At 41.8% G+C, this 18,902-nt stretch overlaps 1 protein-coding gene across 1 annotated transcript in view; it reads right to left on the reverse strand.

Moving 5' to 3' along the window:
- Positions 1 to 18,902, reverse strand: part of LVRN (laeverin) — a 78,137-nt gene that overhangs the window by 36,784 nt on the left and 22,451 nt on the right. Inside the window, exons 4-6 of the mRNA XM_019469607.2 lie at positions 14,405 to 14,531; positions 7,463 to 7,617; positions 5,401 to 5,514 (exon numbers count right to left, since the gene is read on the reverse strand). Of these exons, the coding sequence (XP_019325152.2) occupies positions 5,401 to 5,514; positions 7,463 to 7,617; positions 14,405 to 14,531 (396 nt within the window). The remainder of the gene's footprint in view (positions 1 to 5,400; positions 5,515 to 7,462; positions 7,618 to 14,404; positions 14,532 to 18,902) is intronic.

Genomic DNA, 18,902 nt, shown 5'->3' on the forward strand with positions numbered 1-18,902 from the left:
TCATGATTTCGGGGTTTGTGGGTTTCAGCCCCACATCGAGCTCTGTGCTGACAGCTCGGAGCCTGGAGCCTGCTTCGGATTCTGTGTCTCCCTTTCTCTCTGCCCCTCCCGTGCTCATGCTCTGTGTCTCTCTCTCTCTCTCAAAACTAAACATTAAAAAAATAATAATAAAAATAAATAAATAAATGCAGAGTTGCAGAATGGCCCATTGTTGAGTCGATGAATGAACCATAACTGACTTCATCGTTTTCCTATTAGGCATCGAAGTTGCTTCCAGCTTTCTGTTGTTATGAACAATGTTTTAACAACACCTTTATACATAGACTTTTCCAGATTTTGTGAACCCCACCCTTGACCCCCGAATGGATTGTCTCTTCTGCCTGCCTGGTGTAAGATCTTATATCATCTTCTAGGTGTCATTATAATCATACAAGTTAACTGTGATGAATGGGGCAAACACCTCTTCCTCAATATCCTTGAGGTCGATTCTTCTCTGGGCCTCCCACAAATTAATGCTTGTTCCAGCCTGTTCCAGTCTGCTGGAGGAAAACACTTGACAAAAATGTTAGACTTTTAGAAATTCATATCTAGCCACTACATACAGTGACTGGAGACAGGGAGTGTGTATACTCACCATTACTTTCTTCCGGTAGCTGTGAGATTATAGAGAAAAAGATCTACTCCTATTAAATCTATTTTTATCCTAAGAAACACAACAGTATTTATTATAATCAATTTGCATGGACTATCACTGTGGTTAAAAGCACAGGCTTTGGGGGCACCTGGATAGCTCAGTCGGTTAAGCATCCAACTCTTGATTTCAGCTCAGGTCATGATCTCATGGTTGGTGGGTTCGAGCCTTGAGTCGGGCTCTGTGCTGGCAGCACAGAGTTTCTTGGGATTCTCTCTCTCCCCCCTCTCTCTTTGCCCCATCCCATTCATTCTCTCTGTCTCTCAAAATACAAAAATAAACTGAAAAAAAGAAAAAAAGAAAAACAGGATTTGGAATTGAGCTGCCTGGGTGTGAATCCTACCTTACCCTCTTTGGAACTGTGTTACTCATAAAAGGCAACCAACTTTATCTCTCTGAAACTCTGGTTTCTCCATCTAGAAATGGAGGGAAGAAAACTGTCCTCATGGGATTATTATCAGGACTAAATCAATTTACATAAAGTTCGTAGCACAGTGCCTGGCAAACAGAACATGCTCAGTGAGGGTTACTCACTCACAATTACTTATCAAAATTGTCACTATTATGATTTCTGTAGAGTTCGCTGAGGACTGAGTCAGATAATGGATACGACACTCTATAAACGGTAGTTGTCACGATGCTGCCTCGTAGATCCTCAATAATTTGTTGTGTGACTGCATGAAACTTACTTTACCAATGAGGAACTAAAGCTTAGAGGTGGGCAGCTTACAATGATTGTAAAAACAGAGTTAAGACGTGACTGTCTGCAAGGCTCCTATGTTCCTTTCCCTCCGCCAAGTCTGTTGCTTCCTTAAGCCAGAGAAAGAGAGACAGAAAAGTCAGTGGGTGGCAGCATCAGAGCTGGGGCTTCAGGGACCAAGAAACCAACCGGTGCCTGATGTTTTCTGAATCTGGGACCATGACCCATTCATAACATGTTTTAATGGCTTTCAGCTGAAATGAGACCAAGAAAGAAAAAAACGGGAATCTGATTCGGCATATGGTTCTGTGATTCTCTTCCCCAATGTCAATTTAATGACCAGATTAAAAGGAGGCCAAAGTTCTTGATCTCTCAAAGATCATTGAAATAAGGCTTTAAGCTTTTAAAACGCAAAGCTCACGGGAGATTCCTCAAGCGCCAGGATCTCACGCTCTTTTGCCCAGAGTTATATTCAGTCAGCTTCACAAACACTGAGAAATGTAGATTCAGAAAAGAGGTATTAAGAAAGCAAGGCGTATGGGGCGCCTGGGTGGCTCAGTTGGTTGAGTGTCTGACTTCAGCTCAGGTCATGGTCTCACAGCTCTTGAGTTCGAGCCCTGCGATCAGGCTCTGTGCTGACAGCTCGGAGCCTAGAGCCTGTTTCAGAGTCTATGTCTCCCTCTCTCTCTGTCCCTCCCCCACTCATGCTCACTCTCTCCTTCAAAAATAAGTAAACATTTAAAAATTTTTCTGAGGCACCTGGGTGGCTCAGTTGGTTTAGTGCCTGACTTTGGCTCAGGTCATGATCTCGCAGTTTGTTGGTTCAGGCCCTGTGTCGGGCTCTGTGCTGACAGCTTGCTCAGAGCCTGGAGCCTGCTCCAGATTCTGTCTTCCTTTCTCTCTGTCCCTCCCCCACTCACACTCTGTCTCTCTCAAAAATAAATAAACATTAAAAAAAAAATTTTAAAGCAACGATTAAAACAAGTAACTAAATGCTACAAAAAGAAGCTAATCTTATCATATTTGCTTCAAAAACACCAGTAATATATTTTCATCAAATTTTCCCAGATATGATAGTACCTTAGCCATTTCAATTGCATTAAGGGGTAATTGATTGATGGCAATGATATATTCCATTCAGCTAAGAAAATAAAGGATGAATCTAATTGTTTCGCAGGAATGGAACTTCTTTTCTTATTGAATCCAAGCAGGGTTAATTTGGGATACAACCAAATGCTTTCATAAACGTTTATGGATGACATAAACCATGCATAGATTCTAGCTTCTCAAAGAGAGATATAAACAATTTTGTAGGTATAGAGTATATTGAAAGGACTTTTGAAGACAACTGATGTTTACATATATAAAGTTTATCTAAATGGAAAGAGTCATATAATGAACTCTCTCACACACACACATCCCATTAGCTCTTAGAGGACAAGAACACTCTGAATTTTCTCTGCAGAGCACAGTGGGGTGAAGGCATGGGCTCGGAGTCAGAGAAACCTGGGACTGAACCTCATCTCTGACATCTAGTAGCCATGAGACCTTGAACAACTTACTTAATGCTCCCAAGCCACTTCCCTCTACTGGAAAATGGACAAAATGACAACTAGACTCCTATGATCGTTTTGAGAACTGAGTAAGATGAGGCACGTACGAAACTCACACTACCTGGGACATAAGTCCTAAGCGCTTGGTGTATAGGAAACGCAGTATTATTGCCATTATTATTGTCATCACCTTCGTCATCAGACTGGGCCCAGACAACTGGGTTATAATCACACTTCTGTCTCAATCATGCAAATGACTTGGGCAAGTCACTTGACCATCCAGTATTTTAGTTTCCTTATCTACATAATGATGTCCAACCCAGGGGAAGGGGGGCAGGGGCACCTCAGGGCAGCTGGACTGCGGGGTGGTGGGCGATTTATAGGAAGTCCACAAAGCATACGGTGGGTTGCATGGAACCAGGGTATTGCGGGGTGCCTGGGCGGCTCAGTCAGTTGGGCATCCGACTCTTAATTTCGTCTCGGGTCATTGTCTCACGGTTTGTGGGATGGAACCCCGCGTTGGGCTCTGTGCTGATGGCGTGGAGCCTGCTTGGGATTCTCTCTCTCCATCTCCGCCTGCCCCTCCCCCATGCTCACTCTCTCCCTCTCAAAATAAATAAATAAACTTTAAAAAAAAAAGAGGCTGCTACATCAGTGCTTCCCACAAACTGAATTCATGAATAGGTTAAAAAAAAGGGGGGGGTTAAATAAAGTTTCCATGGGGCCAAGTTAGGTTTTCCAATGTTTTATTCTGCCAAATTATCAGCAAAAAAAAACAGAATATCATCTACCTACCGTCTCCATCCTCTCATTAAAAAAAGAGAAATTTTATTGCCAATGTAATAGGAAAAACATAAGCTTAGAATCTCCTTCAAAGTGAGTACATTTAGCCTGTAATAATGACCTGGCCAGTGGAGATTAATCAGCCTTTCAAATATCAGTATACTGAGTGAGGATGGGGAAAGAAGAAAAGAGGCCAAAAACCAAGCTTGGAAACACTGGGGGGAAGGGATGAGGGACAGGACAGCAAAGAGCAGCGGGATAAGCAACCCTGAGCATCTGAAAGGTAAAGGCAGGGGTGCCTGGGTGGCTCGGTTGGTTGAGCAGCAGACTTTGGCTCAGGTCATGATCTTATGGGTTCGTGAGTTTGAGCCCCACGTCAGGTTTGCTGCTGTCCCCATAGAGCCCCCTTGGGATCCTCTGTCCCCCTCTCTCTTTGCTCCTCCCCTCCCCCCCCCCACTCACGCACTCTCTCTCAAAAGTAAATAAACATTTTAAAAAATGAAAAGAAAGAAACAAAGATAAAGGGAGGCAGGGACAGAGGGGAAGCAAGGACCCCAGGCTGCTATAAAAAAATGAGGGACATGGCAAAGGATGATATTACATCTAAACATTTAAAGATCAAAGTCAAGTAAAATCAATTTGGCTTTATCATGACATTCTAAAAGCAGTACCTAATTAATCTACTTAAACGACCAGAAGTACAACATATAGTTGAAATCACCAGATTTGCATATTCATGAAGTTATATTTTTATACTACTATTCATTGAAAATGTCAAAATACTATCAACTATAACATATATGCTATCAGCAACACAGCTGATATATAATTTAATAATATAATAACATATTATAAATATAACATTACATATTATATATTATATATATTATATTTTATAAATACCATAAAATATTATATTATCCATACTATTCCATATGCTATCAGCAACATAGCTGATATATAATTTCACAATAATATAATATTATAAATATTGTAACATTACATATTATATATTACATATATATTTTATAAATACTATAAAATATTATATTATCCATATTATTCTATTTTATTTAATGATATTACTTACCATTAAAGTCAGAGACTACTAATTACAGCGGCTTTAGAATTTAGTCTAGGTAGGAATAAGTGAAAATGACCTAAAATCTGAGAGTAGGGGAATAAAATATGTATATATCTCATAAGGTGACATAATAAAATATTAGGCAACCCTTAAAAATCCTGTTTTCACGGAGGGTTGATGGGGGGTGGGAGGGAGGGGAAAGTGGGTGATGGGCATTGAGGAGGGCACCTGTTGGGATGAGCACTGGGTGCTGTATGGAAACCAATTTGACAATAAATTCCATATTTAAAAAATTCCTGTTTTCAAAAATGATATAATGATTTGTGGAAACTCTCTTGATACAATAGGTAGTACAGAAGGCATTACATGTTTCTGTGTAAAAAAAGTAATTCCCACTTTTACGAATATTTATAATGAGTAAAATCCTGGAAAAAGAAATCACAAAAAAGAGAACACTGATCACCTCTGGTATTACAGATAATTTAACATTCCCTATACTTTTCTGTACTTCACACACTCGAAACAATGAAATGCATTACTTTTATAATTAGGAGAAAAAAATATAAGTAAATTTAACAGACACACTTACTCTTCGGAATTTAGGATTGAAGTAGTTAATGACTCCAAATTCAAAATAAGATGCAAAACCTTCTTTGAGCCAGATATCATTCCACCAATTCATGGTAACCAGATTTCCAAACCACTTTTGGAGATGGGAGAAAAAAGAGCTTTCTTAAATTTGACTTAAGTAATATTTACTGTAATTGCATGTTAAATAAATGTAAGGTCAAAGACACAATTAAACTTTATTTGCCTTCAATAATCAAACTTGAAAATAGGACTCCAAAAAGCAGGTTGTTTCTTTAACATGAAGAGATGGCAGTCGTGCATTTCTCTGAAATAATTATTTCACATCCAAATGACTGAAAGCAATTTGTTTTAAAACTGTCAAGTTCAGGGGCACCTAGATGCTCAGTCGGTTAAGTGTTCGACTGCGGCTCAGGTCGTGATCTCATGGTTCCCAAGTTCGAGCCCCATGTCAGGCTCTGTGATGACAGCTCAGAGCCTGGAACCTGCCTCAGATTCTGTGTCTCCCTCTCTCTCAGCCCCTCCCTCGTTCACGCTCGCTCTCTCTCAAAAGTAAATAAACATTAAAAAAAAAAACCTGTCATGTTCAAAGATGAGGTAAGCTAGAGTATCATTTCCTAAACTGTCCACTTCCCCAAAAGTTACATTAAGTTAAATAAAGCAGAAGTTTGGAATGTTCACTTAACACCTACTAATTATAGCATCCTACAAATAGACTACATCAGGATTTTTCTGGAAGCAATTATGTTTCAAGAACATGTTTTGAGCTGTGCCATAGACAAATCGCTCATATGTTCTACAAAGTGGTCCAGCTGTAATTATTGTCTATTTGACCTTAACAGAAAGAAAGTGCCAAATGGACAATGCATAGAATCAGGAAAGAAGAACAGAATAATTTCTAAAACCAACTAATCCATACCCTAGTATTTAGTCAAGTTCTTATAACAGCTGTGTTATACTAATAGTCATCAGCCTGTCTTCCAAAACAATGTGTCGCTTGAGCAATCATAAAAAAATGACATTTTGGGGGGACTGATCAAAACTTGTCATGGTTTGTTTTGACTACTCAACAAGGGGTTATTCTATCCTAGTAAATCACTCTTTCCCAAAACTTCTTATAGATCCACATAGCAAGAAGATAACAATTTCATAGCTTAGATCATTTCTTTCTTGACAAACTGGTATGAATGGAGTCAAGGTCAAAAAGCAGGTGTGAGAACCTCCATTAAACACACAGCAAAGCTTCTAAAATCACGGCGTGAAGGCACAGATCTAAAGAAATAACTCCTTGTTTACACTGATTTTGGGTATGCAGCTTGAGGATTGATAACTACTCATCCCACTGACATTAACATTGCTGACACCCCTTGAACCTCTCTTCAAAAAACAAAACAAAACAAAGTCTATAATGATGTACTGATGAAAGAAATGTGGATATCTTTCAGTGACCTTTTTGAATATCCCTTATTTTAAGATGGAATGAAAACAAATTATCATCCCTCTGGTTGACTTACTTTCCTTGAACAGGGCTCTGTGGAGCAAAGTCTACCTTTGGATATGAATACTTGACCTCTGAATGGCCTGTAAGGTCTCATCTCTATGATCCATCACCAATAGTTCAAATCCACACAAGATCTGATTACACAGATCCTTCCTTCACTGTCCCACTTTTTGAATGATTTTTTAAAATCTGGTGTACCATAGGGGCACCTGGGTGGCTCAATACGTTGAGCATCCAACTGTTGATTTCAGCTCAGGTCATGATCTCAGGGTTTGCTGGTTCCAGCCCTGCATCTGGCTCTGAGCTGACAGCATGGAGCCTGCTTGGGATTCTCTGTCTCTCTCTCTCTCTCTCTCTCTCTCTCTCTCTCTGCCCCTCCCCTGCTTTCTCTCTCTCCCTCCCTCTCAAAATAAATAAACATTAAATGAATGAATGAATGAATTAAAGTAATCTGGTGTACCATACAGTTTTTTGTTTTGTTTTGGTTTGGTTTTTGCTATCCTTCGTAGAGCAGCTGGAGAATATCTTCATGTGAAATAAGAAAGAACATTTTACCACATGCCTGATGTCCAATCTCGTGGGAGAGAATGAAGGAGATCACAGCCTTTTTGTCTGTTACTTGATCATTTGGTTGCATCAACAATAATGACTCATCGAATATCAATAGTCCCCAGTTTTCCATTGCACTGTTGTCAAAAGTAGGCAAGGCAATTATATCTAAGTGGATTTAAATGGAGGGAAAAATGAAATCATCTCTTCCAAAAAGTCTGAGATTTCCAGATATAAGTATGTCAAAATGAAATCATAAAATTACTGAAAGAAAATGCAAGTGAGTATTTTTAATCTGAGGGGAGAGAAGACTAATACCAAAGACAGAATCCAGAAAACAAATTGCTTTGATTATCTGAAAATCACATACTTTTGATAAGGAATCTGCACAGAGAACTCTCAAAACATAACTATAAAAAATAAACTTTTCAAACTTGGCAAATAACCCATCTGAAGAGACACTTTATGACATAAGATAGGCAAAAAGGAAATAGGCATATTAAAAGATGCCCAACATCATAGGTCATCAGAAAATTACAAATTAAAACAACGGGATACTACGACACAACTATTAGGATGGTTTAAATCCAAAACACACCAACAAATGCTGGAGAAGATACGGAACAGCAGAACTCTCCCTCATTGCTGGCGGGAAGGCAAAATGGCATAGACGCTTTGGAAGACAGTTCGGTCGTTTCTTATAAAACTAAATAAAAGCTGACCATATAGTCTAGCAATTGAGCTCCAAAGTCCTTCACCCACGTGAGTTGAAGACTTAAGTCCACAAAAAAATAGCAAATGAATGTTTACAGCAGATTTATTGGTAACTGGGAAAAATCAGAAGCAACCAAGATGGATTTCAAAAGGCGAACGTATAAACAAACTTCAGTATATCTATCCATACCATAGAGCATCATTCATCAGTAAAAAGAAATGAGCTATCCAGCTATGAGAGATCACAGAGGAAATTTACACACAGATTGCTAAGCAAAAGACGCTAGCTGGGAAAAGCTATACAATGGTACCATTCCAACTACAGCAAAACCTTGGTTTGCGAGCATAATTCATTCCAGAAACACATTTGTAATCCAAAGCACTCGTGCATCCAAGTGAATTTCAGGAACCATTGGCTCAGTAGTGACCATGTGACGTTCAGCATCACGTACTACTCATATTACAGAACACTGCTCGTTGATCAAGTTAAAATTTATTAGAAATGTTTGCTCATCCTCTGGAACTCTGGAACAAGTTACTCACAATCCAAGGTTTTACTTACAGAAAAGGTAAAACCAGAGAGACAGGAAAAAGATGTGTGGTTATCAGGACTCTGGGCAGAAGTGGGGGATGCATATGTAGAGCACAGGGGATTTTTATGACAGTGAAACTATTCTGTAGGATACTGTAATTTTGGACACGTGTCAATATACATTTGTCAAAACTCATAGAATGTCCAGCACCAAGAGTGAAACCTAATGTAAACTACGGGCTTTAATTAATGATATCGTATCAATATCGGTTCATCAATTGTAACAAATGTGCCACTCTAATGGAAGATATTTACATTAGGATAAACTGGGGACGGGGGGAGGAGAGGAGGTAAATGAGAAAACCCTATGCTTTGTGTGTAATTTTCCGATAAACCTGCAACTGCTCTAAAAAATAGTCTAGTTACAATGAAATATTTTAGTTCACCAAAAGACACCATAAACAAATATGAAAGGCAAGCCACAAACTGGGAAAAATATTTGCAGCATATAGCACAAACAACTAGACAGTGTTTTTTTTCAATATTAAAAAAAAAAACCTAACAAATTAAAATTTTAAAAAATGTGAACAGTTCACTAAACAATTAAAATAGTCAAAAATCTTACCTGAAACATTCAACTTCATTAATTATCAGAAACAAAAATTAAAACAATGATATAACTTAATCTTTCAAAGGTGTGAGAAGATTAATAATTAGTACTATATTAGTATTAATAATTAGGTAAAGGAGAACTGGCATAATGCCTGTTGATAAGGGTGTGAACTGCTACAATCTTTCCAGGACAATCCAGCAAAATGCTTTATAATTTTTAAAAATGTTCCTACGCTTTGGCTAAGTCATTTAACTTTTGGAATTTAGGGCAAACAGCATGGATATTTGTATACACTCCTTATGTTTTCTTTAGTGTTTCTTTTTTTTTTTAATTTTTTTTTTTTAATGTCTATTTATTTCTGAGACAGAGACAGAGCATGAGTGGGGGAGGGGCAGAGAGAGAGAGGAAGACACAGAATCCGAAGCAGGCTCCAGGCTCTCATCCGGGGCTCGAACTCACAAACCGTGAGATCATGACCTGAGCCGAAGTCGGATGCTCAACTGACTGAGCCACCCAGGCGCCCCTCTTTAGTGTTTCTAAACTGGCCCAAAATGGGTGGGGGAGGGGAGGTGTAGAATTAGTCCAAATGTTCAACCACAGAGGATTAAATAAGTTATTTTGTCAAATCAATGTGTAAGCATTCTCTGTGTTTAAAATGACAATAGAGGGGCACCTGGGTGGCTCAGTAGGTTAAGTGTCTGACTCCTAGGCTCAGGTCAGGATCTCAGAGTTCCCCAGTCCGAGCCCTACCTTGGGCTCTGTGCTGAGCACGGAGCCTGCTTAAGATTCTCTCTCTCCCTCTTCCTTGGTCCCTCTCCCCTACTCGTGTGCATGTGTGCACACACACACACACACTCTCTCTCTCTCAAAAAATAAAATAAAAATGACGATACAAAAGAATAGCTACCTGGACCATGTTGCTACATACAGTAACAACCTTTTAAAACAAACCAAAAAAAAAGTCAAAGAACAGTCTCAAACTATGGTTCCATTTCCATTAAAAATAAACAAGCAGGGGCACCTTGGCGGTTCAGTTGGTTAAGCACCCAACTTTGGCTCTTTACTTACAGACCTTAGAATTGGAATTTCATATAACTGTCATGTGTCAACAAAATAGTCTTCTTTTGATTTTTTAAACTCATTTAAAAATGTAAAGACCACTCTTAATTCGTGGGCCGTAGAGAAAAAGGCAGTGGGCCATATTTGATAGTTTGCCAACTCCTAATGGAGAATATTAGTAATAACTCATACTGTGATCCACTCCCCCCAGACCAACATCATCAGCACCATCTGGGAACTTACTAGAAATGGAAATTCTGGGACCAACTGCAGTCCTAATGAATCAGAAATTCTTGGGACAGCAGCAACAATCTGTGTTTTAACAAGGCTTTCAGGTGGTTCCAATGCATGCTGAAGTTTGAGAACCACTGACTTATATCTTTCTTTGTGCTGCCTCTCAACTCACCCTTCAGTGTATTCTTCCAGAAGTTAAATTACTATCAGCAAGTTCATTTTTTTTTTAACTTTAGAAAAATTGTTTCACTTTCAATGCTACAGAGTTTTTCATTGTGTGAATGAACTGTAATTTATCTATCCATTTGCCTGTCAATGACCATTTTGGTTGCCTTCAGTCTGGAGCTATTATAAGAACTGTAGCTATGAACATTCTTGCACTTGTCTTCTGGTACACAAGTGATCAAATTCCTCTTGGAGATCTATTTAGAAATGGAATTATTGGGTTTTAAGATATTCTTTTTTTAACTAAAAAATATTTTTTAACATTTACTTATTTTTGAGACAGAGAGAGAAAGACAGAGTGTGAGCAGGGGAGGCGCAGAGAGAGGGGGACAAAGAATCCAAAGCAGGCTCCAGACACTGAGCTGTCAGCACAGAGCCTGATGCAGAGCTCGAACTCAAAAACTACAAGATCATCACCTGAGCTGAAGTCGGACACTTAACCGACTGAGCCACCCAGGCGCCCCTGGGTCTTAAGGTATTCTAATGATCAACACTGCAAGATGATAAATATGTTTCAAAGGTGTTGTAGCAATTGATACTCCCTTCCATTTTCTAACATTTGGTGTTTGTCACATGCCTCCTTTTTGATAAGTGAGTAGGTATAAAATGGGGCCTCACCATGGCCTTGGACATTCGTTTCTCAGTTACTAATGAGGTTCAATATCCCTTCATAAGTGTATTAGCTACATGTGTTCCTTTTTCTTTATAACATCTATCCAGGTATCTTTTATTTTTTTCTACTGTATTTTCTTATTTATTTGTAGGTGTTCTTTATATATGTAGGCTACTCCCATTACCACTTCTTAACCCTCTTTCTTTTAAGACTTTTACTTAAGCCAGTACATTATCCCTTACTTGGTGATCTGTTGCTTTTGTTTCTACATATTGAAAGTATCACCCCAACTCAGCTACTTAAACAGAGAGCCCCAGCCACTTACTTCTTTTGCGTTCAAAAAGCACCTAGAGGGGAGCCTGGGTGGCTCAGTCAGTTAAGCGTCCGACTTCGGCTCAGGTCATGATCTCACACTTTGTGGGTTCGAGCCCCACATCAGGCTCTGTGCTGACAGCTAGAGCCTGGAGCCTGCTTCGAATTCTATGTCTCCCTCTCTCTCTCTGTTCCTCTCCCACTCATGCTCTGTCTCTCTCTCTCTCCTTAAAAATAAATAGAAACATTCCAAAAAAAAATCTTTTAAAAAAAAGCACCTAGAAAAGTAATAGGTAACCAGTATTTGCTCCATAGATTCTCACTGATTATGGTCATTATTTCACTGTTTTATGATTTATATTGTACCTGAGTTTCATTGCTACAAAAAATACAAATCATGTGTGGATGTGTAGTATATATAGTTTGGACTCTGTTATTTAAAGTTAAAAGCACAGGGGCGCCTGGGTGGCTCAGTCGGTTGGGCGTCCGACTTCGGCTCAGGTCACGATCTCGCGATCCGTGAGTTCGAGCCCCGCGTCAGGCTCTGTGCTGACAGCTCGGAGTCTGGAGCCTTTTCAGATTCTGTGTCTCCCTCTCTCTCTGACCTTCCCCCATTCGTGCTCTGTCTCCCTCTGTCTCAAAAATGAATAAACGTCAAAAAAAATTTTTTTAAGTTAAAAGCACAATTAAAACTTAGAAGAGAAGTTGCTATTCTAAAACTCTATAAATCTTTAAATGTCCACATTTATTCTTAAAAGCATCATGCCACTTCTTCTTTCAAATCTTCTAACAACGCAGAGGCGCCTAGGTGGCTCAGTCGCTTAAGCATCCAACTTGGGCTCAGGTCATGATCTCATGGTTTGTGGATTTGAGCCCCGTGTTGGGCTCCGTGCTGACAGCTCAGAGCCTGGAGCCTGCTTTGGATTCTCATTCTCTCTCTCTCTCTCTCTCTCTCTCTCTCTCTCTCTCTCCCCCAAAATAAACATTAAAAAAGAAAAAAAAAGTTACTGTCTACCATTCTAGAAGAAGAAGTCTCAATAGGCTCTGTGTGCACAAAGAAAAAGACAAGCCGGATCCTGAACCCAAGTTACTCTTGATCTAATAAGAGAAACAATTAAGTTGTAGTTAAGTCAAGAGCTCAAACGGAGGGGTGCATAGGATGCTGTGGAAGCATGAGGAAAAGGGAATCAGGGAAAGCTTCCTGGAGGAGGAGGCACTGGGTTCAGAAACATACAAAGTAACAAGCTGGAGAGACTGCATTGCAGGATGTACAAAGTCCATGTGCAAGAGCCTGAGGGAGAGGAGAAGAGGAAGGTAGAGAGGGGACAGAGCGGATGCTAGGGCATCCTTCCAACTCTGAGGAGTTGCCAAAAGCCCTGAGAGTTTGGCCAGAGATGCACTGTTGTAAAGACAGGGCACAGGGTTTGGACTTTATCCTCAGGGCAACAGGAAGCCACAGAGAGGCTTTAAAGAGGACAGCAATATGTAATATTACAGTAACATGGTTGTCACGTTTTGCTGTGGAAAGATCCCCCGTGCCTCAGTGTTGCAAGACGGGCTCGAGGGGGCCAGCAGGGAAGGGGTGGGGACAATAATGAGGAGACTAACTGGAGGGAGGAGGTGCTTTACGGAACAGGGAACGGAGGGTGACTCTGGACCATTGTTTATGTAAATAAAGACAAATGGAACTTTCCTTGCCTAGACAAGTGTCACTGTGACAGCCTCCAGTCACAGATGTCTCCAAGCCCAGGCTTCTGATACCTCCAACTCCCAGAAGGAGAGGTATCACTTCCGGGATCCCTGAATGGGCCAAGCCTGGTTTGCTCCCCGTTCCTCCCCAGCCAGAAGGCTCAAGCTGCCTAGACCCCTGGCTCGCCGGTGTTCAGGAGGCTTGAGCTCCTGGACAATTACTTCCTACCCTCTTCCACCATCAGCCGAGCTGATGGTGAAAAAGGCAGAGCACACTTTTTCCAAGACTTTGCAGAACAGGTCAGAGGAACAAGATACATTGACACGATACCAGAGACAGAGAAAACGCCGGACAGCTTTCTGAGCGGAGGGGCTCAACACAATTTTAAGGGCATACTGTACAGATCTAGGAGTAACAAAATGTCTCTATATTTCCTCAAGGACTGTATAGGGTTCACACGTGATTCCAAGTTTGTATGACAGAAAGGACCCCCACGTCCTAATCCAATGACTCACAGCTAAAGAATATTAAAAAACAAACAGACATACAAACGCTACCCCCCATAAACCACCACCAACCTTATTCATGGGACATGGAGTAACTCACATAGGCTTGCTAAAAGGACCCAGAACTGTGTTGTCACACACATGCACTAGGAGAGGAAAGGACAGAATGCAGGAGGGACGGCAGCCTCTGTAGGGGGAGAGGCTGGCATCGAACACCCAGGAGGAATCTAAATGCTGAGAACACCTGCGGGCACTGGGCAGTGTATGGAGAAATAGCCGATAGGCCTCTCTGTGTTTGGGAAGGTGTCACACTTACGGATGGGACGCCCGCAGGGCTGCCTCTGACAGAGGCTAAGTGGTAACAATGGGTCAGGGGAGGCTCGTCTGTGTGCCCTTGACCTTAACCCAGGGCCCCAACAATAGGAAACCAATGGCATTGGAACAGAAGATGGCTCACCTGTTTTAGGAAGAGGGTAACTAATATTAAACAAATCTTCCAGAAAAGAGAAGATAGGACCTGTGATGTTCAAAGCAAAGGCTGCGTTTCCATTTGCGATGGCATCTTTCCGGGCCCAGATGCGTATCTAAATCAAAAACAATTAAGCAGTGATTAGGGAAAGCGGTAGTGAACTTTGGAAAGAGGCAGCCTGCATGGGCCAATTTTCTGATGCTCTCGAGTCAAAGACTTACCTTTCCAGAAGAAGCTACACGACGAAATGTTGACAGTTGACGAATCCTGAACAGCATGGAGGTTAAGGGTGCTGACCCCGTGCAGTCAAAAATCTGCATATAACTGTAACTTGTGACTCCCCAAAAACCTAACTACTAACAGCCTACTGTTGACGGGAAGCCTTTACCCATAATGTAAACAGTAGATTAATGCATATTTTATATATGTATCATATATTGTAAACTTACAATAAAGTAAGGTAGTAAAAAGAAAAAGCAAATGTTATTTTCAAAAATCATGAGGAAGTTAGGGTGCCTGGGTGGCTCAGTTGGTTAAACATCCAACTTCGGCTAAGGTCATGATCTCACAGTTCGTGAGTTCAAGGCCCATGTTGGGCTCTGTGCTGACAACTCGGAGCCTGGAGCCTGATTCGGATTCTGTGTGTGTCTTTCTCTCTGCCCCTCCCCCGCTCGCACTTTGTCAAAAATAAAGTGCTAAAAAAAATTTTTTTTTTTAAACCTGTGTGTACACGGACCCACTCAGTTCAAATTTGTGTTCTTCAAGGTCAGCTGTAAATGTGTACATGCTCTGGAGAAAGTCCAGAAGGCTAGTCACTAAGATGTGAGCTGTGATTCTCTGGAAAGGGTGTTATTTAGTCGTGTTTTGTTTTGTTTTGTTTTTCACAATGACATGTGTAACTTTTGGAATTCAGAAATAATCTCTGGGATGGTATCTACCCCTACAGAAAATGTAGACTCTATCTTAGAGTAAGAAGTTATCTCAGACCCCTGCTTCCCTTTTTAGGACATGTTTCCAATGTTCCAAAACAGAACTGTGTAGTTGGCAGGGCTCACACAATATGGTACATTATGAAACACACCTGAGTTGTGCAAATTTAAAACGGTTTGTTAATGTTTTCAATGCTAAGATCATTAACAGTGTGATCTTGTTTTCAAAGTTTTTCAATAAGGTTAATTCCCCTAATTTAAAGAAGTGCATCACAAGTCTTATGATTTTACAGTTGTTGAACAAGGGAATTCTATTGTTTATGACCCCTTCCTCTGTAGCAGGTAAAGAGAAAGCCTTGCCACGTTTTGTTAGTTTAATGTAACTGTGTTGTTGTTTGGGGACTCGGGAATTTATTTGCGCGACTCGGTGGCTAATTTGCTCTTGTTATACTGTTCATTATTATTTTAATATGAAATCACTTTCTATCCCACACCACCACCATCGGAGCACTTTTTAATGGAGTCACTAACATTCATGCCGCAGAACATGTGTGAAACTCAGTAACCTTGTTACAAAAGTTAGCAATGAGGGCATGAGGGCAATTGTCCTGATGTGAACACAGTCGCTTTGAGAAAGGGTTCTCTGCAAAACATTAGAGAGAATGCTAGGAAAATGAGAAGCAGAGCAACGATATTTGCAGATGGCTGCAGCCCAAGAACACATCCACCTTAACTTCACTTTTATTTCTGCTGGAAAATTTGTCTTGAATTATGTGAACATTGCATTACGTGAGGTCTTCAGGAATGTTCCCCTTTCACAAAATGCAACCACCTGTTTTTGAGGCCTCCTACCTCGTTCTCCTCTGCCTCCCCCGTGCTGCAGAGGCCTCCTTATCTCGGAAGGTGGCCCCAGGATTCAGCCCTGCCCCTGTGCTACACCTACCCACCTTCCCCCCGCCCCCCTCATTTCTAACTCCAGAGGCAAGGGGAAGATTGCTGAACCAAAGCCTAAGCTACTGAGTGGAAAGAATAGTCCCCACTCCCCACATTCAAGATGTGTGCATTTCCACTGTAACCTATGGGAAAATAATCAAGCCTTTGTATATTTAACTCAACGTTTCCAAAGCCCCTCTCATAAACTACCATTTTATAAGCCAAAGGGGAGGCAAAGGATGGAGATTTCAAGCTGTGTGGGAAGGGGCAGGGAGCCCCCAGCAGGGCCGCCAGGAACACAAAATAGTGAGGAACACTTTGGAGATGCAGCCACAAAGTTCTTTCAACACCACGGCTAGTCCACCAGTGTATTCTTGTGGTTCTCCATGAACACAGTGGACCTTACCGCCTGAGAGAGGAGTACCTTTACACATGCCCGTGTGTGCTAAGCTCTGTTCAAAGTATGTGATTTTCAGGTGGCTCAGTCTGTTGGGCATCTGACTTCAGCTCAGGTCATGATCTCACGGTTCGTGGGTTCAAGCCCTGCGTGGGCTGTGTGCTGACAGCTCAGAGCCTGGAGCCTGCTTCAGATTCTGTGTTTCCCTCTCTCTCTGTCCCTCCCCCACTCATCCTCCTCTCTCTCTCTCTCTCTCTCAAAAATACATAAACTTAATATATATAATATACATATATATATATGTATATATATATATACATATATATATATATATATATATATATATATATATATATATATATGATTTCCATCCTTAGTTACGTTTCCACGTTTATCCTGATGTCAACAAGGATTTAACTGCATTTTCAGTTTTACTAAATTTTTATCTCTTACTTAATAAGCAACTCTTCATATACTCTGGACACTATTCCAAGAGTACATTCTGGCTCCCCTGTAGACTATGGTGGACTCCTTCCCTTTGCAGAGCTGAGCCATCGCCAAATGCAGCATTCCGCTGATAAATTAATCCCAAATTTCAATTTTCTGGCTAAGAACATGACCTCCTCAGGCATGTTCCATTTCCTCTCTGCTTCCAACGGCAGCTGGTTTTCTTTTCAGGGCTGTCCTTCACCAAGAAACAGACCTGTCCCTTTTGTAAGACGTGGTTGCAGTATGGCAGCATTGAGATGGGCAAGCCACTTGAGATGTGGATACTGACACACCACCTCGGGTCGCTCGTGAGCTCCGGGGCTCGGCTCCTTCATGCCAGGCACAAAGCACGCGCTTCTAAATAGTGCCCAAGGGGGCTCCTGGGTGGCTCTCTTGGTTAGGCGTCCGACTTCGGCTCAGGTCACAATCTCACGGTTTGTGAGTTTGAGCCCCGTGTCGGGCTCTGTGCTGACAGCTCAGAGCCTGGAGCCTGTTTCAGATTCTGTGTCTCTGTCTCTCTCTACTCCTCCCCTGCTCACACTGTCTGTCTGTCTGTCTGTCTGTCTGTCTGTCTGTCTCTCTCTCTCAAAAATAAATAAACATTGGGGCGCCTGGGTGGCTTGGTCGGTTAAGCGTCCGACTTCGGCTCAGGTCACGATCTCGCGGTCTGTGAGTTCGAGCCCCAGGTCGGGCTCCGTGCTGACAGCTCAGAGCCTGGAGCCTGTTTCGGATTCTGTGTCTCCCTCTCTCTCTGACCCTCCCCCACTCACACTCTGCCCCTCTCTCTCTCTCTCTCTCTCTCTCTCTCTCTCTCTCTCTCTCTCTCTCTCTCAAAAAACAACAACAGGGGCGCCTGGGTGGCTCAGTCGGTTAAGCGGCCGACTTCGGCTCAGGTCATGATCTCGTGGTCTGTGAGTTCGAGCCCCGCGTCGGGCTCTGTGCTGACAGCTCAGAGCCTGGAGCCTGTTTCGAATTCTGTGTCTCTGTCTCTCTCTACTCCTCCCCTGCTCACACTGTCTGTCTGTCTGTCTCTCTCTCTCTCAAAAATAAATAAACATTGGGGCGCCTGGGTGGCTCGGTGGGTTAAGCGTCCGACTTCGGCTCAGGTCACGATCTCGCGGTCTGTGAGTTCGAGCCCCGCGTCGGGCTCCGTGCTGACAGCTCAGAGCCTGGAGCCTGTTTCGGATTCTGTGTCTCCCTCTCTCTCTGACCCTCCCCCGTTCATGCTCTGCCTCTCTCTGTCTCAAAAATAAATAAACGTTAAAAAAAATTTTTTTTTTAAAAAAAATAAACATTAAGAGAGATTAACACACTAAGTCGTGCCCACAATTTCTGGCTGTGTTCGGCGTGGCCTGTGTTCCATCTGTGGATATCAAGGATCTACCAGTGATTCTTCAGGCTGGAGCCAACAGTTGAGGAAGATAAGCTGTGGTCTCCGTCTAACACGTTGTTATTAATGCATCCTCCAGAGGAGCAGCTCTGGGTGATTCTCCTCCTGGCGACAGACTTGGCTCATGCACAGCTTCGTTATCTCCACAAGTCAGCGGGACGAGCCTGGGAGATCTGGGGCGGGCCCAGGAGAGAGTCTCAGATGGGACTGTGGGGGCCTGATTTTCCTCAGCTCTGTGAAGTCCATCTGGCAAGCAAGATCCCAGCCTACGGAATCGGCCTTCCCTCCACACTGCAGAAGGGGCAGTGAACCAGCATGTAAAGTACTTGTCACAGCAGCCCTGACATT

Source organism: Panthera pardus, unplaced genomic scaffold, assembly GCF_024362965.1.
Source record: "Panthera pardus isolate Hobbes unplaced genomic scaffold, ASM2436296v1 HiC_scaffold_2, whole genome shotgun sequence".
Classification (NCBI taxonomy): domain Eukaryota; kingdom Metazoa; phylum Chordata; class Mammalia; order Carnivora; family Felidae; genus Panthera; species Panthera pardus.